At 49.9% G+C, this 23715-nt stretch overlaps 5 protein-coding genes and 1 long non-coding RNA gene across 8 annotated transcripts; 3 read left to right on the top strand and 3 right to left on the bottom strand.

Moving 5' to 3' along the window:
• Nucleotides 1-211: 211 nt before the first annotated feature.
• LOC120899926 (dnaJ homolog subfamily C member 28) lies at nt 212-4961 on the top strand. 2 transcript variants are annotated; one of them, XM_040306286.1, is made up of 3 exons: nt 212-471; nt 613-732; nt 808-4961. In XM_040306286.1, the coding sequence occupies exons 2-3, from the start codon at nt 631-633 to the stop codon at nt 1795-1797; spliced, it is 1092 nt and encodes a 363-aa protein (XP_040162220.1). In that variant the 5' UTR covers nt 212-471; nt 613-630; the 3' UTR covers nt 1798-4961. The 2 variants fall into 2 exon arrangements, with proteins under 2 accessions (XP_040162220.1, XP_040162221.1); XM_040306287.1 differs by having other exon boundaries at nt 561-732.
• LOC120899923 (trifunctional purine biosynthetic protein adenosine-3) lies at nt 1759-7575 on the bottom strand. Its single transcript, XM_040306281.1, has 6 exons — nt 7046-7575; nt 6307-6949; nt 5402-5656; nt 5086-5311; nt 4676-4823; nt 1759-4599 (listed from the first exon to the last, which is right to left on the bottom strand). Exons 1-6 carry the CDS (start codon nt 7232-7234, stop codon nt 1909-1911), a joined length of 4152 nt encoding a protein of 1383 aa, XP_040162215.1. The 5' UTR covers nt 7235-7575; the 3' UTR covers nt 1759-1908.
• A 474-nt stretch (nt 7576-8049) lies between these two features.
• Nucleotides 8050-10738, bottom strand: LOC120899925 (protein KOKOPELLI). Its single transcript, XM_040306285.1, has 3 exons — nt 10311-10738; nt 9772-10097; nt 8050-9696 (listed from the first exon to the last, which is right to left on the bottom strand). Exons 1-3 carry the CDS (start codon nt 10365-10367, stop codon nt 8886-8888), a joined length of 1194 nt encoding a protein of 397 aa, XP_040162219.1. The 5' UTR covers nt 10368-10738; the 3' UTR covers nt 8050-8885.
• A 331-nt stretch (nt 10739-11069) lies between these two features.
• On the top strand, nt 11070-14892 carry LOC120899924 (ovarian-specific serine/threonine-protein kinase Lok). 2 transcript variants are annotated; one of them, XM_040306283.1, is made up of 5 exons: nt 11070-11836; nt 12028-12185; nt 12253-12621; nt 12719-12899; nt 13519-14892. In XM_040306283.1, the coding sequence occupies exons 1-5, from the start codon at nt 11644-11646 to the stop codon at nt 14109-14111; spliced, it is 1494 nt and encodes a 497-aa protein (XP_040162217.1). In that variant the 5' UTR covers nt 11070-11643; the 3' UTR covers nt 14112-14892. The 2 variants fall into 2 exon arrangements, with proteins under 2 accessions (XP_040162217.1, XP_040162218.1); XM_040306284.1 differs by having other exon boundaries at nt 11076-11785.
• LOC120899927 lies at nt 14443-16757 on the bottom strand. The gene is made up of 2 exons (XR_005739124.1): nt 16211-16757; nt 14443-16151 (listed from the first exon to the last, which is right to left on the bottom strand). It is a non-coding gene; the product is annotated as an uncharacterized LOC120899927 (long non-coding RNA).
• Nucleotides 16758-18455: 1698 nt separating this feature from the next.
• Nucleotides 18456-20750, top strand: LOC120902866 (short/branched chain specific acyl-CoA dehydrogenase, mitochondrial). The gene has a single exon (XM_040311914.1). The coding sequence runs from the start codon at nt 18590-18592 to the stop codon at nt 19838-19840; it is 1251 nt and encodes a 416-aa protein (XP_040167848.1). The 5' UTR covers nt 18456-18589; the 3' UTR covers nt 19841-20750.
• Nucleotides 20751-23715: the final 2965 nt, after the last annotated feature.

The following is a 23715-nucleotide window of genomic DNA, read 5'->3' as shown; positions in this document are numbered from 1 at the left end:
TCACTCGCTCCTTCCTTCTCTATTTCGTTATCGCTCTCCCGCTCTAATGGAGGTTTAAAGCGTACGTTTATAGTAGCAACTTGATTGCTCACAATTCCTATTGGAATCGCTGTGGGGAAACATTATTATTATTTAATTTTTATTTTCATTTTATGTTGTAAGCATCATGCAAAATATTGTGTGTTCTTTATACTTCCCAGAAACGATTACGTTCCTGTGAGTTTATTTTATTTTATTGTTGTACCCCCCTTTCACCTTCTCACCGCTCACCAGTCGCGCGGTCAGCTGTTTTTTGTTGTTTGCTGGGAAAAGCTCACATTTATGTTGCTACACTTTTGGCCGATGGCAGCAATTGATGTTGCTATTTCCCTTCCCAAACCATAGCTAGTGTGGTCTAATATTGTGCAATATTAGCGATAATCATTCAGAACCACTTTGTGCTATTATCAGCATCAACTCCATTCACGGCTGGTAAGTTTCTCCGATTGTTATTCGGTCGCTATTGGCGCACACTGTTGATCAAGGTCGCAAAGTGCCGGTTGTTTGTTTTGCACTTTCAGGGTGCTTTTTTTAAGATGCTTTGAAATCGTTTTATTTTTCTTCTTCGTGCAATGAGCAAGTTTGCAAAACATGCTTACGAATAAAACCTTCCCAGCTGTTTCGCTGGTGCAGCATTATGGGAGCTCTTTCTGCTTCAGGATGGTCCACACACGGCGGGGCGAATTATATAATGTAAGTAGAGTGGGGACACACAAAAAAAATCCTTTATTATGTCCGGCCACTAATACACTTTCCCCTTTGTTGTAGAAATGCTACCGCCTGCTGGGTGTAAATGAACAGTCCGACCAGAACACGGTCCGGCAGGCTTACCTGACGCTGGTGAAAAAGCTACACCCCGACAGTGGCCACCCGGAAGCGAGCGCGGAACGATTCCAGGAAGTGGATAGCGCCTTTCGCATACTGCAGGAAAAGTTTGCCAAAGCGCGCCGTGGCATCGTGGAGGACCTGCGCGAGGAGGTGAAGGTGTACGACATCAAACACACTGCCCCGCAGCACCGCCAGTACCTGAGCTTCGATGGGATCGGGTACGGTACGCCCGCCCAGCGCCAAAAGCAATACCAGACGGTGCGCGCCGCCAAAGCGCAGGAACGCGTGCTCGAACATCGGCTCTCGAAGGCGCAAGCGACAGAAACGGCTGTTATGAAGAAGGGTGACTACTTTAAGAAGCACGAAATCAAAACCAAGTACGGCTACGATCGTGTCGTCGAGGATCTGATCCAGGAAGCGATCTCGAGGGGAGATTTCAGCAATCTGTCCGGGTTTGGCAAACCCCTGCCCGACCATCAGTCACAAAACCCGTACGTGGACTTTACCACGCACAAGATGAACAAGATCATGCTCGACAATGGGTTCACGCCCGAATGGATAACGCTGCACAAGGACATACGGCAGGCGGTAGATGCGCTGAAGGAAGATTTGCGCCGGCTGCGCGCCAAGCTAGGCCCCCTACCGTTGAGCGTGCGCGAGGAGCAACAGTGGGAGAAGTGGCTCGAGCAGCAGCAGGAGGAGGTGACAAAGATTAACAAAATGATCGATAAATTTAATCTGATCGTGCCGATGATGAACAAGCAAATGGTTCAACTGAGTCTGGAGCGCGTGGGCAACGAAGTGCTAGAGAAAGGGAAACACAGAGAAGAGATGGTAGAAGACGCTAGGCAATCGACGGCGAAAACGACACAAACTGATGCCACCAATAGGTCAAGTGTTTTAGGATTTATTGGTTCCTTGTTTAGTTGAGTGTACTGTTTTAAGTGCAGAGTATAACCAGTGCATAACTAAAATGTTAACAAAACGCGCGCTTTCTTTTCGCAATCCGATTCTAATCATTAACGATTAATGTCTAAAAGCTTAGCTCATCCACTGCAGTGTGCCATCCTGCCCGAGAGTGGCCACACCGTTCGCCACCAACCGTAGTGCCTTCGGGTACGCCACGTGTTCCGCTTGGTGAATGCGCTCGGTAAGTGCTTCCTCGGTGTCGCCTCTTAGAATCGGGACGCGCTCCTGCAGGATGATTGCGCCCGTGTCAACGCCTTCATCCACAAAGTGAACCGTACAGCCCGATTCAACGTCTCCCGCCTCGAGCGCCTGCCGCTGCGCATGGATACCCTTGTGGCGGGGCAGCAGCGCTGGATGAATGTTAATCAGCGAACCCTTCCAGCGCTTCACGAATCCTTCGGAAAGGATGCGCATAAAGCCGGCCAGACACACAAGCTCGATGCGTTCCTGCTCGAGCACCTTAGACACGGCCGCATCAAACAGTTCCCGCGTGTTGTAGTCTTTGTGCAGGATAACTTTCGAAGGAATGCCGGCCTTTGCCGCCCGTTCCAGCCCGAAGACGCCCGCCTTGTTCGACACCACCATCACAATTTCGCCCCGAATGCCAAAGATCGAACTGCGGGTGGCATCGATCAGTGCCTGGAGGTTGCTGCCCGAGCCGGATATGAGTACGGCGATCCGTTTCTTCGGCAGCGAGCACGTAATCTGCGACATCCGCAGCGTATCCTCGAACCTCTGCACGATGACACGCTGACCGAGGGGGTCCGATTTTTTCACCACCGTACCGAGAGCCGTTCCACCAGCGCTGCGTAGACGCTGCAGCACGGTGTGCTTGTGTTCGGTGGCCACGACCAGCACCATGCCGATGCCGCAGTTAAACGTGCGCAACATTTCGTCCGCCGTTACATTGCCCGCCTGCGCCATCCAGCCGAAGATGGGCGGAATGTGCAGCTCGGTAAGGTCGAGGAAGGCGGCCACGCCGGCCGGCAGGACGCGGGGAATGTTTTCCGTAAACCCGCCGCCCGTGATGTGGGCGAGCGCCTTCACCAACCCTTCCGCCAGCAGGGACTGCAGCTCGCGCACATAGATGCGGGTCGGGACGAGCAGCTCCTCGGCGAACGATTTCCCCGTCGCACTGAACGGTGCCACATCGTTGTACGTGTGGCCGGTGAATTCCAGTATCTTGTGCACCAAGCTGAACCCATTGCTGTGCACACCGCTCGACGGCAGTCCCAGGATAACGTCGCCCGGGCAGATGCAGTCCATACGCGGCAGCATCTTGCTGCGCTCGGCTATTCCCAGCGAAAAGCCAGCCAGATCGTACACGCCCTTCGCGTACATGCCCGGCATTTCGGCCGTTTCGCCCCCGAGCAGGGCACTGTTGCCTTGGCGGCAGCCTTCCGCAATGCCCTCGATCACCTTTGCCGCGACCGGTACGTCTAGCTGGCCGCAGGCGTAGTAATCGAGAAACGCGAGCGGATCTGCACCGTTGCAGATGATGTCGTTCACGCACATGGCCACCAGATCGATGCCGACAGTACCGTGCAGTCCGCAATCCTGCGCAATCTTCAGCTTCGTGCCGACGCCGTCCGTCCCTAGCACGAGTATGGGATCGTCCAGATTCATGCCCGTGTCGCGCAGCCTGAACAGGCCACCGAAACCACCGAGCCCACCCATCACACCGGGCCGGTTGGTGGACTTGGCGAACGGTTTAATCCGCTGCACCAGCTCATCGCCCGCACCGATGTCCACCCCGCTGTCCTTGTACGATATGGCGGTGGGCGATTTCTTGGCCGGTACGTAATTTGCCGCCACCTTCGCGATTGCTTGGGTAAAGTTTTTCACCACCACCTGATCGGTGCCGCGTGCTCGGCGCGTAACGCGCCCTAACAGTACCGCACCGTGCGGCGTCAGCTTTTCCTTCCACGTGCGATCGTTCTGCGACACGATCACCACCATACCGATGCCACAGTTGAACGTACGCAGCATTTCCCGCTCGGTCACGTTACCGGCCGCCGCCAGCCATCCGAAGATGGGTGGAATTTTCACCTCGGCAAAGTCCACCTCCACGCCCAGCGCATCGGGCAGGACGCGGGGCACATTTTCCACCAGCCCACCGCCGGTAATGTGGGCCAGCGCTTTCACCGTGTCGCCCCCCTGCCGCAGCAACGGTAGCAGAGGCGTCACGTACAAGCTCGTCGGTGTGAGCAGTTCCTCGCCGAACGTGCTGCGGCCGTCCTCGCTGAACGGTGCCGGATCGGTTAGCTTCGTGCCGGTACGCTCGAGGATGCGGTTCACCAAGCTGAACCCGTTGCTGTGCACACCGCTCGACGGCAGACCGATCACCAGATCGCCCTCCCGAATGCGATCGACGTGCGGCAAGATTTGGTCGTGCTCGACCACCCCGACACAGTAGCCGGCCAGATCGTACTTGCCCTTCTCGTACATCGAGGGCATTTCGGCCGTCTCACCGCCGAGCAGGGCACAGTTCGTCTCGCGGCAACCCTCCGCAATGCCCTTCACGATCATTGCCGCCGTCGGCACCTCCAGCCGACCGCAGGCGATGTAGTCCAGGAAGGCGAGCGGTTCCGCCCCGGCGCACAGCACATCGTTGGCGCACATTGCCACCAGATCGATACCGATCGTGTCCCAGCAGTTGAGCGTTTCGGCCAGCTTCAGCTTCGTACCGACACCGTCCGTACCCTGCACCAGCACCGGGTCATTGTAGCGCACCGTTTTGCCTTCGCGGTTGATGTACGTCGCCTGTAAAAGTGGGAGCGGAATGGATTATTATTTTGCCCATTCGTTCAAAATAACGTTGTGTAACAAGGTAACTTACATCGTTCAAACGGAACAATCCACCAAACCCACCGAGTCCTCCCACCACTCCGGGACGATTTGTACCACGTGCCAACGGTTTGATGCGCTGCACCAGCGCGTCACCCGCGTCAATGTCGACGCCGCTCGATTTGTACGACAAACTTTGGCTGGAAAGAAAAGACAAAAATTAGCCAAATAGTAAGCTTATTATTTATAAATGTCAAATATGGCTGACTTTCATGAGCGGGGACAATACACAGACACACACACAGGCGACGAACGGGATCGTTGATGATAATGGCAAACATGAGCTTTAACCTTTCCCCCCTACTGCTCACGGGGAAGCTTTTATTTCCAAATTTCCGAACAAAAAAATGAAAAAGAAATGTACATCGAACAAACGAAATAGACGAACGAACGATGCTTTACTGTTTGAATGCTTTCTGCGCGATGTCCAACCGGTGCTGCGAACCGTCGAAGCTGATCGCGGTGCTGCAGGCGGACGTAGCGTGCGCCGCAGCCTGCTTCAGGTCGCTATGCAGCACGACGGTAATCAGCACCCGGCCACCGTTCGTCACAAACTCTCCGCGCTCGTTCCGGGCCACTCCGGAATGGAACACGAGATGCTCCGGGCGTGCAGCAACAGCGTCCAGTCCTGTGTAGTAGGAAAATTGCACCAGTTGTTATCAGTTGACGCGCAGTTGAAAAAGGGAAAGCTTTGCATCCCACACACACACACACAAACCTGTGATAACGCAGCCCTTGGTGGATGTTTCCGGGTAGCCCTTGCTGGCCATCACTACACCGACCGCGCTCAGCCCGGCCCGGAACTTGAGATTGATCTCGTGCAGCCGATCGTCGCAGGTCGCCTCCATCACCTCGTACAGATCGCTCTCGAGCAGTGGCAGGATGACCTGCGTTTCCGGATCGCCGAACCGGCAGTTGAATTCGAGCGTTTTTGGCCCGTTCGGCGTGAGCATCATGCCAGCGTACAAAACACCTTCAGAAAAAAGAAAGCAACATTTAAATCAATAACGGGGGGGGATATTTTGTTTTATAACTATTTGAATTATTTGAAAGTTCAATGAAATTGCGATTGAATTCGTCGCCAAAAGGAAAACGATTTCTTAGACTGATTAAGTCTGTGGCTTGCTCTGCTCAGGCACTTTATGCGACATACCCATTTGGCCAGTTAATTAACCAGCTTCAAACGAATCAATAACAATACGTATAACCGCCATCGAAATGCAACACAGGGACAAACATAAACAGTGAAGGAGATTGAGTAAACAGCACTGTGAGGTAAAACTGTGAGGCTCCATTCCGTCAATCACTGCGCCGTCCTCCCTTCCCTGTCTGGTTGCCATGAAGGATTGCGTGGCGCAGCAGTAGCAGCAGCAGCAGCAGCAAGGGAAGCATAATCACGCGTTGGCCGTTATCACCGGGGGTAGATCGCGTGCGTTTGTCTCTCAGCGACTCGGACGGACCACATTGGCTACGTCATCCAGTTACTTGTTTTCGATTTCAGTATTTCTCGATCGATCCTGACCTTTCGGCAGGCTGGCCGGGGCTTTCCTTATCTCCCTCGTTTCATTAGTACCAAGCAGCAACAATCAACACGAAAAAAACCATACACACACACATACATACCGTTGTACTTGATGCCCTCCGCTCGCAGTCCATCCACCGCACGCTGCAACACCTCCCGCACGACCAGATCCAGCTGGGCCGGTTTGATGATCGGACAGGGACAGTACGCGCCCATGCCGCCCGTATTCGGTCCACGATCGTGGTCCATCAAGCGCTTATGATCCTGCGCCGGCAGCATCACGCGCACGGTGCGCGAATCCACGAACGCCAGCACGGACACTTCCTCGCCGGACAGCTTCTCCTCCACGACGACGACCTCGCCGGCCGCCCCGAACCGCCGCTCGCCGAGGATGTCGTCCACGGCGGCGCACGCTTCGTCAATCGTTTCCGCCACGATCACACCCTTGCCGGCGGCTAGCCCGCTCGCCTTCACCACCAGTGCCGCGTACGGTGCGCTGCGGATGAATGCTTTCGCTTCGGCTGCATCGGTGAAGCTGGCGTACCGGGCCGTCGGTATGCCGTGCCGGTGCATGAAATCTTTCGACCAGTTCTTGTCCGCCTCGATCTGTGCACCGCGCCGCCCGGGGCCGAAGCATTTGATGCCGGCCGTCTGCAGCGCGTCGGCCAGCCCATCGGCCAGCGGGTCCTCCGGGCCGACCGCTACCAGATCGATCTGGTTCAGCTTGCACCAGGCTACGATGGCCTGCAAAGATTAGTTCAGATCACGGATTAGTTCACACCTTTTAAAACATATGGAGCAAGGGGGGATCAAGAGAGCCCCCAAAGCCTTCTCACTTACACTAAAGTCCTTCACGCTAACACCGGACACTAGTTGCACCTTCGGAAGAGCCGCAATGCCGGGACTGCCGGGGAGCACGTGCACCGTGTCCACCCGTTCACTGCGGGCCATCTTCCAGCAGATGGCATGTTCACGGCCACCGCCACCGATCACCAGCACCTTCTTGAGGGCACCACTGTCCTGTACCATTTTCGGCCGCGCGGTTATGGCGTCCAACACAATCAGCACTCCTAATTGAGCTTGATTAGACCTTGCGCGAAGGGACGCTTGCACCAAGAGGAAGGTCACTGAATGCTACGACTGATTCCAGCACTGAATCGATGGGGAATTTGTACTACACCAAGGCCTTCTTCGTTCGCTCTCAGGCCGATCTTGGCGATCCGTGTTAGCTGATCGACGGATTGAGACGCTTTGCGAATCGTTCGTCCAGCGTCCGGTGACTTTTGTTGATTTGTTAGCAGAATCAGAAAACGAGTTCTCCAGAGCACGAGACGACGGTAGCATACAGGCGGCGGCCTCCAAGTAATGAGCAGCGATGGCTTAATCTTTCGTTCCCTGTCTCACTCTCTCTCTCTCTTTCGCACATGGGTCTTGCTGAGAGGGCCTAGCCGTTTTGCGTTCTCTCGCGATCCCTAACCGCTAATGGGTCATGGGATGAGAGGATTGAGAGAGACCCACTTTTTCTAACGATCCTCAGCGAGCAAACAGCGCCCGCAGCTTCCGCGGAACAGCTCACTCTCTCTCTCTCTCCCGTTGAATTCCTTCGACACATGGCATCGGTGGCCATAACAACGTGGACAGAAGGCTCTAAATGGAATACCGTCTCTGTTTACGAAAGCCGTTTCGTTCGGTCTTGCGAAATTGTAACGCGAAAGCGATAGATGAAGGGCACGGGATATGGATTTTGTGACGCCATCGTAAGTGCCCTTTTTCCCCCTGGCAACAGGTGACAACAGGGATTCGGCCTATTCGGATGTTTGTTTGGCGGGACACCGGACACCAAGTTTCTTCAGTTGCACCAGTATCATTATTTATAACGCATTTTATACATAACTCATACTACACATATTTAAAAAAAAAAACATTAAAAATATATACGCAAATGATTGTTGTTGTTTTTTCCTTTCCTTTAGCGCCAATGTGTACACATTAACTAACACTGTACACACTAACAAAGGTGTCCTTAGCACTAGAACGGGTTAGAGGCTTTCGTGAATGCAATGTCCCCCCCTCCTCTCACCTTCTTGTCTCTGGTGGCGCTAGCGGGGACATGCATCGTGTCTCTCTTTTAATTCAAACGCGTCTCCGTGTGAAGCAGTTACACATGCTTTGCTTTTTTGTTACAAGACAAGCAAGCACACATGCGGATTCATAAACGCGATAAGGAAGAGGGAAGCTGCTCGCGCTGCCAGTTACGTGATTTAACACAGCGAGCGCAATGCAGCTCGCCCAGAGTAAGCAGTAATCAGTAGAGTAATGAATAAGAAATGAAAATGGGTTTATGGAAACATTAAAAAAAGAGTAATGAGGAAAGGTTCTATGCTATAGCAGCTGTCTCGGTAACGGAGAAACCAAAATAAGGGGTAAAACTATACCGCGTTTCAACATATTCGCTCGCTGGCCAATAGCATCATTGTGCTACAACACATCGCCGCCCGAGTCGAACTTGGAAACCGAATGCAAAATCACGTTTATACATTTCGTGGCAGCTTTGAGTGTGTTAGAGCTCGGAAAGATGGTCAGAAGAATATCACCGTCTACCACCACCACCACCACCACAACCGCCACCACCACCACCACCGCCATCGGCACGACGACCACCTTCACCGGCAGCAGTTGGCTACCGTCTCATGTTGAAACCTTGGGAACCATCCGGCCCGGCAGGCAAACGTAGCACGTGTTGATTCGAAACGACATTTGATCCTCCGGTACTGCCGTGGGAGTTAGCTTGCGCGAACACTCCACTAGCTCCACCACTGTACGGCATCGTATGGTTGGGGATGACACCGGGCGGTGCATGTCCCAGCAGTGGCGAAGACATCGGTCCACCCCCTTCGCCGTATCCCTTGCCGGGGTAGTATCCGGCCGCGCCGGGTACGTTGCCACCGTTACGGCCCCCGGCGTACCATGCGCCATCACGACCGCCTCCCGCGGGCTGATGATTAAGCAGCGGGGCAAAGTGTTGCTGGTGTTGGTACGGATGGCTACTGAGTTGTTGTTGCTGCTGCTGTTGCTGCTGATGATGATGGTGGTGGTGCTGTGCCATCGGCGGAAACGGATGATGCATCGGGTGGGTACCGTGCATGGGATGGTGCGGATGGTGTGGATGGTGGTGAAGATTGGGTGTTGAGTAGTACAGACCCGGACCGGCCTGTGCCGCCCGACCCGGCGGCCCATTTTGCATCGCTGGAGGAAACGTTCCAATCGGGGCCTGTTGCCGGTACGGTGAGTGATAGCGGTAAACGTTTGACGCATTGTTATTTGCACCATTCCCGGCCATTACTTCTCCACCAACTCCACTACCACCACCACCAGCGCCTGGACCAACGCTCCCGCTAGCTGGATTGGAACTACCATTCCCACTGGAGCTGTTGTTGTTGTTAACATTGTTTACTCGATATCCGTTTGTTGCAGGAGTATTTTTCTTCGTTCTGTGGACAAAAAAGATAGAAGAACGAACATTAAAACAGCGCCTTAAGCTGCTGCCACATGTAGCCGCCACTTACTCAGCTTCTTCGTCGTCATGAGCCGAACCGAGGATACGCAACCGAGCCTCGGCATACTCCTGTCTCCTTTGATCGAGTGATTTGATCTGTGTCTTGGGCTTACTGTCGGCCGGGCTCTTCCCTTCCGACCCACCGCTGCTCTGTGGGCGCTTCAGAATTTGCATCGGCCGGACCACCATCTTCGGGCGCAGCTCCTCCTCCAGCATCTGCGGTAGAGAGTTCTGCCGAGCCGCGTTTCCCGACGGCGCGCTCGGTGGCTTAGCGCTGTCCGTCTGTTCCGTGCCGGGGCTGGTGGAGTTTTTCAGTATCGTTATCGCGTTGGCCAACTGATAGATGGTGTACGCGACCCAAGGGGAAACCCAAATGCAGCCGCCGAAAGTGTCACACACGAGCGCACATACATCAGCCACACCAGGAAAAAAAGAACAGTGCGTCAATTAGTCAACAAGGTCACCATGGTGATGTGATGATGGATGGGAGCGAAATTTACACTGCCAGCATCCCACTACCACGCGTCTGTACCAAGTCCCTGTACCTACCCGCTCTTCGTCGATCTCTTCCCAACTGTCGGCGATTTCCTCCTTCTTGCTGGACATTTTGTGCGGTGGTGAACGGTGGCTGGGAAACGTGATTTCGCTACTGGACTGACTGGTCAGCAGCACGGCAAAGAACTATGATACAGCAGCAGCTCACTCTTGCCTTCCACTCTACACTCTTCCAGCGAACTACTCCAGCTAGCCCGAACCAAAACACGGCGCAGATCTCCCCACCTCCTCGTACACCACCACCACCCACAGCAGCAGCAGCCAAACCCCACTAGCGCAGCGTTACCCGCAAGCACAATTCGTCGTGGCTTTAGTGTGGCGCTTGAAAAGAAAATTAGAAATCTCCTTTTCAAGAGAGCAGTGAAAACTTGCTGCAGGTACGATTTTTCCTTGTCTTACGAAAACCGAAGACGACAGCTGTCATCGCGATTTGACAGTTGGTTGAAGCAGCGTGCAAGATTGCTATAGGAAAGATGGCCATCTAAAATTCTCGTTGAAAATTTCTCGTTTAAAATGAATTTGCGACAATTGTATCTTCCTTATATGAATGCGGATGAAATGTTTGTAAAAATAGGAATATTTTACATGAAAACAAACCAAAAGTCGAGGAAAAACGTGAGTTTTCTATTTGTGCGCGCTTTTCATCAATTTGACGTGTCTCCGTTTACAGTGCACTGTTCATCACTTCTCATTTGAATCCGTTGTGCCATTGCGGAGCAAATGGCTAAACACAGTTTCCGTAGTTGAGCTATAGATAAGCAAAATCTTGGCTCGGTGATTCGTTTTTAACTGTTCACAAACGAACTTTCAACTTGCAATCGAACCACAAATTCATATAAATAAGTAACAGTTTGAAAGCAGTGTGATCTGCGCAACGCGGAACCGACAACCGGTTATCAGAGCATACCGCCAGTTATCTCGCTCCCTCGCTCGCCGTCAAAACACGCGTGCGGAAGGAAAAGGATAAAAAGTGGCGTAAAGAAAACAACCAACAATCATCTTGTACACACACCAAGACGCATTCGGCTTAAACAACCAGCCACCGTCCTCCATCGCGATCTTGTCCTGGCAGCGCGTGAGAAGAAAAGCTTCCCTCAAATATGTCGTAGCATCCCTTAATGCTGCGCACAGCAAAATTTTATCCAAAATAACCTCTTCCAACCGTGCAGTGCAGTGGACGAGCGTTTGTGTTGAGCCGTTCGAACTGTTGTCTATTGACCGGCACTAGGAATCAAGTGTATAGTGTGCTGTACTACCGCACGGGGTCGTGATTTTTATTCCTTTCTGCAAGCAAAAGAAATATTAAAACATCATCAAACGAAGCGACATGGCAAACAGTGAAGCAATTCTGGACACACAGACGGCCACCCAGACCCAGATGACGCAAGATACGGCGCTGGAAAGTCAACCGATCGAGCATCCTAGCTATGGCCAGCTGCTGGGCAAGCATGTGAAAATGAAAAGCCTCGGTACTAAAATTCCCACCTTCTACGTTTCTCGTGCTCCGTCTATTATCTACGGTACCCAATAGTTATAGCCTTATTTTATAGTGTACTTCACTGTAAATTGATACCAAATCTTTGCTAGTTTGCACCCATTATTAGTCTATCTATGTACCACACTTCCTTTAGTTAATGTATAAGTGTTATTTGTTTACTGTTTCGAACGTGATAAAGAAAGTTTAATTCTTCTTTTTTTCCTCTCTTTGCAGACCTGCGCCACAGTGAGTTTAAGGTGGGACGAGAAGGCACATGCCATCTGATCTTGGATGAAGACAACCTTCCGCCCTCCAAGTTGTGCCGAATTTCGAAGCATCACTTCACGATCAAGAAGGATCTGAACGACACAACCAGCCCTACCTACATACATGTACGTAACCAGCAGGAACTGAAGTCATCTTTTTTATTAAAACGTAAACGCTCAAACCTCTCTCCAGGACCATTCCCGAAACGGAACGTACGTAAACGGGCGACTGATTGGGCCGAACAAATGCATGATCCTGAAGCACAACGATATCATCTCGATCGCGGGCGTCAGCATACGGGCTTTCGTGTACTACGACCTGCGGTACAGCATGCAGTCGGACATTAAGGCGAAGGAGCTGCTGGATCGATATCACGTCGGCCGCAAGCTGGGCTCGGGTGCGTGCGGAACGGTCTATCTGCTGCACGATACTGTCTCCTGCCAACCGTACGCCATGAAGCACGTGGCGAAGGATCCGCTGAACGAGCGGAGCCGTCCAAAGTTCCTGAACGATCCACTGCGGGTGATGAACGAAGTTAACATTATGAAAAATCTCGACCACGTAAGCATGTCTTTCCAGTATTTACATGATGTTGAATTCATGAGGGTTGTTATTGATGGGTTTTATTTTTATTTGTTTTCTCACCCACCCGAAACAGCCCTGCGTGATCAAAATGCACGACATCGTCGACAAACCTGACTCGGTGTACATGGTGCTAGAGTACATGAAGGGTGGCGATCTGCTGTCGCGCATTATTAGCAAAGGTTTTCTGCCAGAAAAGACGGCCAAGCTGTTCTTTCTCCAGATGTGCCACGCCGTAAAGTACCTGCACGAGCAAGGTAAGCTTGAATGCTGCGAGAATACGCAACGAACGTTTACAAAACAATAATCATCGAATCCGATCGTTGCCCAAAATGGGTGTACCGTATTTCGTGTGGTTGTGAAGTAGCCCTCCGATTGGTATATATGTATATACAGCGAGGGAAGATTAAAGATCCTCTCCGCTTCTCGTTTCCTTCCTTTTGCGCTTAACCTTCGCATAGCTGTTCTGCCTGTCAGCTATTGAGATTTACGGCCGCCGTATTCACAAGACGAGGATATCTTCGTTGAATGTTGCAGGTAGAAAATCGACCAAATCAGATCGAACCTTAGAGGGTTTTGTGTTATTGACCTTCGCATTACCATTTGGGTTTTGTTCCCATTTATCTCACGTGGAGAAGGAAGTGGGAAAGAAGTAATGCTAGACGATCGATTGGCGATCCAATTTCGTACAGCTGATTGTATGTTGTAAATGGTTTCATTCATCCATGTGGTATATATCAAGGAGGGGTTGTAAATCAACTAGAATATAGAATACAGATTGAGTGTAATACATCCTGGACAAACTATACGTATTATTATTAGAAAAAAAACAAATTTACAGCCAACTTTATTAACAATTATTTCTACCACGCACAGGAATCACCCATCGCGACCTGAAACCGGACAACATCCTGCTCGAGGATCACAACGAGTACACGCTGCTCAAGGTGTCCGACTTTGGGCTGAGCAAATTCGTGCGCAAAAACTCGGTCATGCGCACCATCTGCGGCACGCCACTGTACGTTGCGCCGGAAGTGCTTCAAACCGGTGGCCGCGGGTCCTACACCCGCAAGGTGGACATCTGGAGCCTGGGCGTGGTGCTGTTCACGATGCTAAGCGGAACCCTGCCCTTCTCGGACGAGTACGGTTCGCCGGCGGTGGAGCAGATCAAGCGCGGCAACTTCAAGATGCGCCACAGCGTCTGGAAGCAAGTATCATCGCTTGCGAAAAAGCTCATCTACGACATACTGAACGTCAATCCCCACTCGCGGCCCTCGATCGACACCCTGCTCCAGAGCAGCTGGTTGCGCGATCCGGACATCGTGGGCCGGGCAGAACAGCTGATGAAGATATCGCTGCGGGTGGAGGAGCCGGCCCCCAAGCGTACCACTACCTCGGATGTGGAGAACAACAACACCAGCCCGGTGAGCAGCTTTGCTCCACCGAGCAAGCGCAAGAGACGACTCTAGGCCGACACACGACCGGGCAGGTAGGAGTGGTGTGGGAAGGATAGTTGTTTTCTTTCTTCTTTCTTCACTATGTTTGTTAAGATCCGTTACGATCGCATAACGGCTAGCTTTTCGAGGATGCAAAAGCTGTGAGCTGTGTTATGTGAGATTTTCTTTTTTATTATTACCTGTTGTTAAACCGTGTGCAACGTCGTCGTCTCTCTGTCGAAGTATTAAGAAGCAACCAGCAGGCAGGGCTCTGTGTATGTGCTGTCTGTGCGTGTTTACAGTGGAATCCATCAGTGGATGTAAGTTGTTTTTAGACTTATCGGATCGATTGATTCGTGTCGAATTCTTTTTTTTTTTTTTGTACGTTTTATTTCATCCCTTTACATCGGTATAATTTTCATACCTATCAAAGCTCCCGTCCAGTTTAGTTTTTGCTTGAACATTTAGCTCACCTTTTTAAAAAATTAAGGGAGAACTAGAGACAACCACGTGAATTCATTTAAACTGCTTATTCAACGAAGAAAAAGTACAGAAACAATAGCTAGGGATATTATGTTTAATATAAACTTTTGTACATTTGTTAAATAAGCAAAGGATTTGTACACCATTCCGATGTCGCTGTGTTGTGAGAACGTTACGATCATTCCATGATCCACCCCTTGAATGCAAACCGCACGCGTAAATGTTTACACGACTATACTCAGATACTAATGACCTGACAATACAGCCAAAATATGTTAGTTTTTTAACATTCAAATGCAAACCCGTTCTCCAAATACACTGTTTCTGTGTGTATGTGTGTGTCTACCAAAGCTGAGAAAAACAAACACACATCCATCTACACGCGCCGCCAATCGCAAGGGCTGCTTACCAGCATATCTATTCGTGCGAAAACCGGTTCCGTGACGTCCTTTTTGACCGCAGCCAAGCCTCCAAACGGGAAAGCGAAGGGGGAGTCGCTCCGTTACTGTGTGTGTAGTGCGGCCACCACCACACACCAGAGTACAGCAAAATCAGCAATCTGCTGTAACACGAGCACTGTTTTATTTTGTAATTGGTAACATAAGCGATTTCGTGGTGGCGGCGGCTTCCGGAACGGTTCGCGGCTAGTATCAAGGTTAAAGCGCGATCATCGACAAAAAAGCAATACACACACAAAGACCGCCAATCCAAATTGAATGCTGGATGCGATTAGTAACAGAGCATAGAAAAAGCATCAAAAGGGGAGGGTGCGTGTTGCGGCTGTGTGTGTGCGTGTTGCCAACATCGAAGCGCACCGGCTAAGGGGGCGAAGGGCAGTTGCCCGTTTGTTTGAAAGCGAAATGAAATGTTATTTAATTCAATCAACCGTGCACTAACATTCACGAAGGCACCGAGATTTCAGAGCACGAGCATAGAGAAGTGAGCCACAAACACACTCGCGCTCTCCTCTTATTCTCCCCCAAGCCGGCTGGGGGTTGATAGGAAGGGGGTCCGTGGGTTGCCGCGGGTCGCTCTGTCCCCCATCTGTTGTGAAATTCGCTTTCGACTACTGCAAAACTGCGGGTGATAGCGGGGCGCGCGATAGTAGCGTTAAGTTCATTGCTGCGAGTATGATTGACGAAATGACGACGTTCCTGGACCTCTGGACTGAGATTTTTGCACGGTCATCCGATTCCGACCGTTGTGTGAGAGCAAATAATTATGAGGAGCGTCTGGAGATGGAGCAGGAGGAGGCTAACCACGTTTAAAAAATGACAGAAGAGTATCAATTTGCAAAGAGTATGAAAGCAATCACAAACGTTGGCCATATTGGTGGTCCTATTAATTGAGAGAAATGTTTAGTTTTTGTTTTCTAAACTAGCTTACCTGAGAAAGTATCATTTTAATATCTGATTTAAGTTTTGTAATATGAAGTACTGCCGAAATAAAATAATGTTGTTTTCAACTTCAACGTAATCATACAGAGGGAAAAGAAAATAGAGAGAAAACCGAATTTTGTGCGCCTGTCGTCTGGTGTCGTGTGCATCGACCGACCTTTCGCTGGCATGACAACCGTTCAGAAAAGAAGCCCTACAAGAAGCTTTATCAGTACCTCCAAAGGATACAGAAATACACCACCCCTCTTTTACCTGGCCTACTCTGATAGCGCGTTCGGCGTGCGCAACGGGGTCAAACATATACGCATTACACATCGGGTTGATCTTCATTCCGGGCACAGTTCCTCATTGCTCAAGGTTGGGGCCGTTGACTACAGTCAGTTGTCGTCATCAAATGCAAGAAACACACACACATACCCTCCCACCATGTAGCACAACACGTGTCAGTCATTTTCGCAGTACGTTTGATTTTAAAACGCAACGAAGAACGTTCCAGCCCACCATCAGACGAGATCCGTGGGGGAACGTAACGTGTCTGTGTTATCTTATCGTGCACACCCGTGTCGCGTTCTTTGTACCGTTAAATTTTTTGGACCATTTTCAACCACCTTCGTATGTTGTTGACAAGGGGTAGTGTTTCGGTTTTAGGGCACACCACCAATACACATGAACCGAAAAAAAGAAAAAAAATAGTCGTCTGGTATGGTGTGATGGTGGTTCCACACATGCGTTTATCACGATCGCGATTGTTGTTTGTCTGCGTAGGGCTTACCGTATCCGCCTTTGGGGCTCGTCTCGGTCTGTCTTTGCCGTAGGCGCTAACGTTTGTCAATTAAGCAGGAAAGTTGTTTGTGTTTGCGTCTCCAATTGGTCGTTGATATTCACTATGGTTAAGTTGAGGCAAGCGGGGTGGTCAACTGTGATCTTAGCTAGCTTATGTGATCGTGATCATATTTTTGTTAGCAGCTTTTATGTTGTGCCATTAGAATAATTACAGACAGACAGGGAGCTTCAGAATGCTAGAGCTTATTGTACAACATATTTCCTTTATTTGCACAGTTTGATACAACTTAAATACTTTTTGTGTTACTAGTAATGCCAAGACACATAAAGTTAGTTACACTTAACTAGCATTAAAATGATGTTCAGGATGAGGAATAACTAACCTTCTAATATTCTTCTATCTATTCCATTCGGCTTAATAATGCTATCTTACAGGGGTTTCCAGGGGCTCTCATAGTTGTGGGCCACTTCCTTGGCTCTTTCCTATTGGAAGTGAACTTCATACGATGTTAATTGGACTCTATGGCACCCTTCAACAAGGGTGCTATAGAGTCCAATTCCCATTGCATTAAGTTCATTCACGTAAGAAAGAGTCAATAAAGTGTTCCACAGCTGTTCCTGGAAAGCACTGTAATGTTAATGGTAAACTTAATGGTATCCGTAGATTTTATTAAAAACGTTTTGTCTGGTTTACATGAAGTTTTGGTTACAATTCTATTTAAAGGTTATTGATACGGAGAAATATAAAAGTTTTTTTTGAATGATGATGTGATCCGCAATATATCCATTGCATTCGGTAAAGATATGGCGGACACAGGGACTTCTGTTGCTTAGGTTATTTGGGCTTCTTAGTTGGGCACGAAAAAAGCTCAATAGGGATGTGGTGTAGGTGAACGGGATTAAAGATAAGAAGAGTAGAGAGGAGGAGTAAGAGAGATCCGACTCAATTACTGAATTGGTGTTTTATTATTTATGATATCGTATTTAAATTGATGCTACAATCTCTGGCCATCTATGTAATATGTTAAAAAAGGTCCTTATAATGAAATATTTTAGCCGATTGTCAGTATCTCTATAAAATCCAAATTAGATTTGAACTAACGATCATTGCTATGGAACTCTGAACAGCTGACACGACGCTACAGTTCCACTCCTAATTCGGGAAGCTTTTAAGCTTCTGTATTAAAAGACCACCGCAGGACACCATTTTATCATTCTGTTTCTTTTATCTCCGTACACTAACAATTGGATTGAAAAATAGATATCTTTAGCTCATGCACTGATACAAACGAAAAACAAGCAAGACATATTATGGCCAACCTGACCCCATTACGCGTACCTCGTGTGTTCTTCTAACGACCGGGCTGATCGCGACGGCATATTGGATCGTTCTCGAGATATTAGTAGAGTGTATGTGTGTTTGTGTGGCTCATTTTGTGTCCCTCCGGCATACCCTTCACCTTCCCCTCGCACACATGTACGCAAATTAGAGGCCAATCTTCGTCACTACCACCAGCAAACGCCGCTGGAATGAAAACCGTGTACCGGCAGCAACCCACTATCGGTCGCCGCCGGTCTGTATGTGACGCGTAATCGTGCGCGGGTTGGTAACCCGTTTTCGATGTGCGTGTTTGTGTGCGTGCGTGTTTGTACAATTTTTGCAAAGACCTTCCCGACGGACTGTCCGCCCTTTAGCTGGTGGGTACGAGCGACCGCCGCCCGTCAGTTGATCCGTGTGCTCGTACGTGGCCGGTTGTGTTGACTCTCCGCAGTGCGCTCCCAGTGTGTGTGTGTGTGATCGATCATCTCTTCCATTGCTCTTCATCTGAAACCAAGCACTGCACCAAGATGCTGCAAAACGTTCTCCGCCAGGTGGTCCGCTCGGTGGGCTCGATCGGTACGCGATCGTTTGCCAGCAGCTCGTTCGGCACGGCCAAGAGTGCCACCTCGCCCCTCACCTACCTGAGCGAGGACGAGATGGTGATGAAGGAAACGGTCGCCAAGCTGGCCCAGGAACAGATTGCCCCGCTGGTGAAGAAGATGGACGAGGAGCACCAGTTCGATCCGTCTGTCGTGCGCGCCCTGTTCGACAACGGGCTGATGGGGATTGAGGTGAGCGACGAGTACGGGGGCAGTGCGTGTAACTTCATGACCACCATGCTGGTGGTGGAGGAGCTGTCCAAGGTGTGCCCGGCGACGGCCGCCTTCGTCGACATCCACAACACGCTCGTCAACTCGCTCATGATCAAGCTCGGCACGGCGGAACAGAAGAGCAAGTACCTGCCCAAGCTCAGCCAGGAGTACAGCGGTAGCTTCGCCCTGTCCGAACCGTCGGCCGGGTCGGATGCGTTCTCGCTGAAAACCACCGCCAAGAAGGACGGCAACCACTACATCCTAAACGGCACGAAGATGTGGATCTCCAACTCGGACCTGTCGGGTGTGTTCCTGATCATGGCGAACGCGAACCCTTCGGCCGGCTACCGTGGCATCACGACGTTCATCGTGGAGCGCGAGTACGAAGGTTTCACCGTGGGCAAGAAGGAAAGCAAGCTGGGCATCTGTGCGTCCGGTACCTGCACGCTGCACATGGACAATGTGCGCGTGCCGGAGGAGAACATTCTCGGCGAGTTCGGCAAGGGGTACCAGTACGCGGCCGGCTTCCTGAACGAGGGCCGCATCGGTATCGGGGCGCAGATGATTGGGCTGGCCCAGGGCTGCCTGGACGCGACCATCCCGTACCTGCTGGAGCGCAAACAGTTCGGCTCGGATCTGTACTCGTTCCAGAGCATGCAGCATCAGATCGCGACGATCGCGACCGAGATCGAGGCGGCTCGGCTGCTGACGTACAATGCGGCCAGGTTGCAGGAGGCCGGCGCACCCTTCCTGAAGCAGGCCGCCATGGCCAAGTATTACGCGTCCGAGGTGGCCCAGCGCACGACGGTGAAGTGTATCGATTGGATGGGCGGCGTCGGCTTTACGAAGGATTTCCCGCAGGAGAAGTTCTACCGCGATTGTAAGATCGGTGCGATCTACGAGGGCACGACCAACATGCAGCTCAGCACGATCGCGAAGGTCATGAAGAAGGAGTACCAATCGTAAGGTGGTGATGGTAGGAGATGATGAAGGAGGAAGAGGAGGAGGAAGGGGAGGAGGAGGAGGAAAGCTCTCAAGAGAATGATTACGCAACTATGTTCGCGCGGCGCCTCCACCGCGGGATGAACGGTGTGTGTGTGTGTTTGTGTGTGTGAGTGTATGATGAGGGTTGTCTTGCAAGACGAGAACATTCCGGTTCCAGCACCGCAGGCACACTCCACACACAAACACATAAAGATGGTAAAAAAGGGAGCATATAATAATAGTAAAGTCCGATATCAAATTTTGTCTTCCGCGTATGATACGCACACACACACACAGAATGTACGCCGCGTGGATTTGTGTGTGTGTGCGCACAAAGATAATGCGCATAATCTAGCATAGAAAACAACACCCTGCTTGCTACTATTATCTGCACAAGGGCGTAAGGCATTATGTGGCCATAGCGAACTACGAAAGTTTGTGAAAAATTGTGAGAAAAAAAATGCATTTATTATGTTAAGAGCAAAGACAAACAACAGCACAGTACTATTACGACTATACGTAGAAAGAGAAAAGGTACACGTGGCGACTTTTTCGTGGGACGAATGGACGGACACGGACACGACTGGGACTTGTAGGGCTAGGCATTAAGGCAGTATGTGAGCGAAGCAATATTTAGGCACACCAACAACGAAATCCTGTAAAACATTCCAAGAGTGTTACGATTGAGCAGCAACTCTTTAAATACAGCATTACAAACAAAACAAAAAAACAACGCGAAAATGAAGTTGCTAACAGAGGTTTGTAGCTTATGTATGGGGAAGAACCCGCTGCGGTTTAGTGGCGGCATAATAGTATAAAGGCTGTTCCATTCCGGCATTACTTTCGATTGCGAAGTAAATAAAGTTGTCTGTCGAGATATATAAAAAAGAGACTGGAAGAGTGTGAGTGTGTGTGATTTATTAGCTGAATGATGTTAACTGGTTGACTTTATTGTGTTGCGCATGGGGATGTTAATTAAGGGGGTGTATGTGTGTGTGTGTGTGTGTGTGTGTGTGTGTGTGTGTGTGTGTGTGTGTGTGTGTGTGTGTGTGTGTGTGTGTGTGTGTGTGTGTGTGTGTGTGTGTGTGTGTGTGTGTGTGTGTGTGTGTGTGTGTGTGTGTGTGTGTGTGTGTGTGTGTGTGTGTGTGTGTGTGTGTGTGTGTGTGTGTGTGTGTGTGTGTGTGTGTGTGTGTGTGTGTGTGTGTGTGTGTGTGTGTGTGTGTGTGTGTGTGTGTGTGTGTGTGTGTGTGTGTGTATGTCTTTGTGACCCGAATTGATTTACAATGGTCGATGTGAGTCGATAATACACATTTTCTCCTTTGTATGTAAAGCATTGCAAAAGAGGAGAGGAAGGCTTTAAAATACCGCAAAAAAAGAATAAAAAAGGTGGAGAAATAAATTCACACCAAAAAGCGAATCTTACTCTTGTGACAACCTCAAACAAAACAAAGCTTTGAGAAAAAGCTTTTTGGAAGAGCTTTCGCGCATCAAAAACGTTTGGTTACCGGTGCCGACTAGTGATGGGCCATCGGAATCGCACCTACGGCTCGGAATCGCTTCCGAGCATTGCTACTCCGAGTAGTCGGAACCGTCCGTAGCTGTCCAAGCCATCGGAGCTGTCGGAGCCATCGTAGCCCACGGAGCCGGTTGGAGCCGTCGGAGTCATTGTAACAGCCTGAAGTCTGAACGACTCCGACGGTTCCAACCGGCTCTGTCGGCTATGACGGTTCCAACGGTTCCGACGGCTCCGACCGGCTCCGGACGGCTCCGATCGGCTCCGGCTGCCGAATAGCGGCTCCGGACGGCTCCGACCGGCTCCGATTTGCACCTACCTTCTGGAACCGTTTCCGTTGGCGAAGTCATTCGGAAGCGATTCGGGATTTTTTGTTGAATTTACCCATCACTAGATATGGGAATTTTCAAAATACAAAGGAAAGAAAGCTGAATGTTTGTTACTTTTAAATAAGTGTTTAGTTGTAGTAAGGAGGAACTATTCGTCCCAATGAAAAAAGGCGAATTATTGAAAGTAATTAGTAGACAATGCTTATCATAAATCACAATGGTAACTAGTTACAAGTAACTGATCGTCAGGGTTAGTGATGGGTAAAGTTGGCAAAAATCCGGAGTCGTACGGAATCGCCCGAAGTCGTGTGGAGTCGTTCGGAATCAGAGTCGTCCGGAGTCGTACGGATTCATTCGGAGTGGTCTGTTGACTCCGACCGATTCTGATCACAGACGACTCCGATCGACTCTACACTACTCCGAATGAATCCGCACGACTCCGACTCCGAACTAGTGATGGGTAATCCGGAGCGGAGTCAAGGATCAACTCCGACACCGGTGCGCAAAATATGCATCCGACCCCGGAGCATGATCAGTGCGGATCAATCTGGATCAATCTGGATCAGTCTGGATTTGCCCGGGTGACTCCGGATGCCATCGGATGAGTCTGAACGAGTTCGGTAGAGCGTTGCAATTGCTAATTTCCAAATTAACTGTCCATTATCGTTCAGAAAACTCTTGATGAGTTCGTTCACTTCCAAATAAAGCATCAAATACGATGCAGTGTAACCATGTTTTCTGTTTTAAAGATTTCTTTCTTGCAACAATATTTACCTTTATCCGTCAGATTAAAAACCCCTGTTCCATTGTACTTCCTGTATACTTCCCATTACATTCTGTCAAAATTGAAATAGCCTTACTGATTTTGGCACCGCCAACTAAACTACAGTAGAACGTCGATTACCCGGGGACGGATTAACCGGCGGGCGGCTTAACCGTGCGCATAAATCTGACAGCTTTTCATACGTACGGCGAAAGTTTGCAGCGATAGTCAATTGGGGAACCAGTTTCTTGTACAGCTCTGTAGTGTCTAGTGGTATTTTCGAAATTCATTTTTGTTGATGAACAGTTAGTTAATCTTTATCTAGGCCGGTTGGCCATAAAAAAAGATTTTTATTTTACACTAACAGGATTACTCCTGACTAAAGCTAAACTATGAACTACATCTTGCTGATGCTAGACTTCGACTTCGACTGACTAAACCTAACGAGCTAATGTTCTAACGAAGCCGCTGGTTGCTGGCTGCATTGGTCCGTTCTCACGATCGGTCTGCGTGTCGCATTACTTGCGCATGTCGCCGTTGTCCGCTCGTGGCCGGTGTAGCGTTACATCTTCGTCTGCTCGTAGCCGGTGTGGAATGCCAGCTTGCAGTCTGGTTTCTAGCGGGTCGGTCTAACTCCTCCCTTCTTAGATGACTTTGCCCTCAAAGTCTGCCGAGAGCATGGAATGTTGTGGGTTTTTTCACGAAGGTTTCTATGTGGTGGACATCCTGTCGGTTGGTGTTGTTCGTTGGAATGTTGAGGCTTATTTTCGTTCTTCTTATACTGGTAATGAAATATAAAATTGCTATTGTTATCAGAACAATTGTCGTTAGCCCAATTGACCCAAAGATATGAAGTTTCCATGTGAGGGAATTATTAACCAGGCTGATGGTATGTAGTTTCTCTCTGTGCTGCAATGTTATGTTTCGAAGATGTTCAATTGAAGGTTCGTCTCTGATGCCGTCTTCTTTAGCGATGAGGCCAAGAGTTGATATATATGGTTTACCGGTTATCGAAACTTCTGTGCTGGGAAAGAGTTCTCCGTTAATAAAGATATTGCAGTTGTGAAATTGTATGAGATATGATCCATTAAGAATGTGGTTTATATTGCTGCAGTTGGATGAAATTTCGGCAGTGGCATCATTCAATAGAATATTCGCATTGTTAATGTGTTTAACTAATCCCGTTGAATACACCTTTTCGTACATACATTCTGTATGCTCCCCTTGTACGAGTTGTCGTATGCAGCGTGAA

Source organism: Anopheles arabiensis, chromosome 3 (genome assembly GCF_016920715.1).
Source record: "Anopheles arabiensis isolate DONGOLA chromosome 3, AaraD3, whole genome shotgun sequence".
Classification (NCBI taxonomy): Eukaryota; Metazoa; Arthropoda; class Insecta; order Diptera; family Culicidae; genus Anopheles; species Anopheles arabiensis.
The sequence above is the reverse complement of the archived record's forward strand: the minus strand, read 5'-3'. Positions and strand labels throughout refer to the sequence as shown.

Coding starts and splice junctions, on each gene's coding strand:
- LOC120899925 (XM_040306285.1), bottom strand. CDS start 10,367: ATGTCCAGCAAGAAGGAGGAAATCGCCGACAGTTGGGAAGAGATCGAC. Junction 10,098..10,310: donor AAGAGATCGACGAAGAGCGG/GTAGGTACAGGG, acceptor ACCATCTATCAG/TTGGCCAACGCGATAACGAT. Junction 9,697..9,771: donor CATGACGACGAAGAAGCTGA/GTAAGTGGCGGC, acceptor TTTTGTCCACAG/AACGAAGAAAAATACTCCTG.
- LOC120899923 (XM_040306281.1), bottom strand. CDS start 7,234: ATGGTACAGGACAGTGGTGCCCTCAAGAAGGTGCTGGTGATCGGTGGC. Junction 6,950..7,045: donor TTAGCGTGAAGGACTTTAGT/GTAAGTGAGAAG, acceptor TAATCTTTGCAG/GCCATCGTAGCCTGGTGCAA. Junction 4,600..4,675: donor GATTGTTCCGTTTGAACGAT/GTAAGTTACCTT, acceptor CCACTTTTACAG/GCGACGTACATCAACCGCGA.
- LOC120899926 (XM_040306286.1), top strand. CDS start 631: ATGCTTACGAATAAAACCTTCCCAGCTGTTTCGCTGGTGCAGCATTAT. Junction 733..807: donor GGCGGGGCGAATTATATAAT/GTAAGTAGAGTG, acceptor CCTTTGTTGTAG/AAATGCTACCGCCTGCTGGG.
- LOC120902866 (XM_040311914.1), top strand. CDS start 18,590: ATGCTGCAAAACGTTCTCCGCCAGGTGGTCCGCTCGGTGGGCTCGATC.
- LOC120899924 (XM_040306283.1), top strand. CDS start 11,644: ATGGCAAACAGTGAAGCAATTCTGGACACACAGACGGCCACCCAGACC. Junction 12,186..12,252: donor CCAGCCCTACCTACATACAT/GTACGTAACCAG, acceptor ACCTCTCTCCAG/GACCATTCCCGAAACGGAAC. Junction 12,900..13,518: donor AAAGTACCTGCACGAGCAAG/GTAAGCTTGAAT, acceptor TACCACGCACAG/GAATCACCCATCGCGACCTG.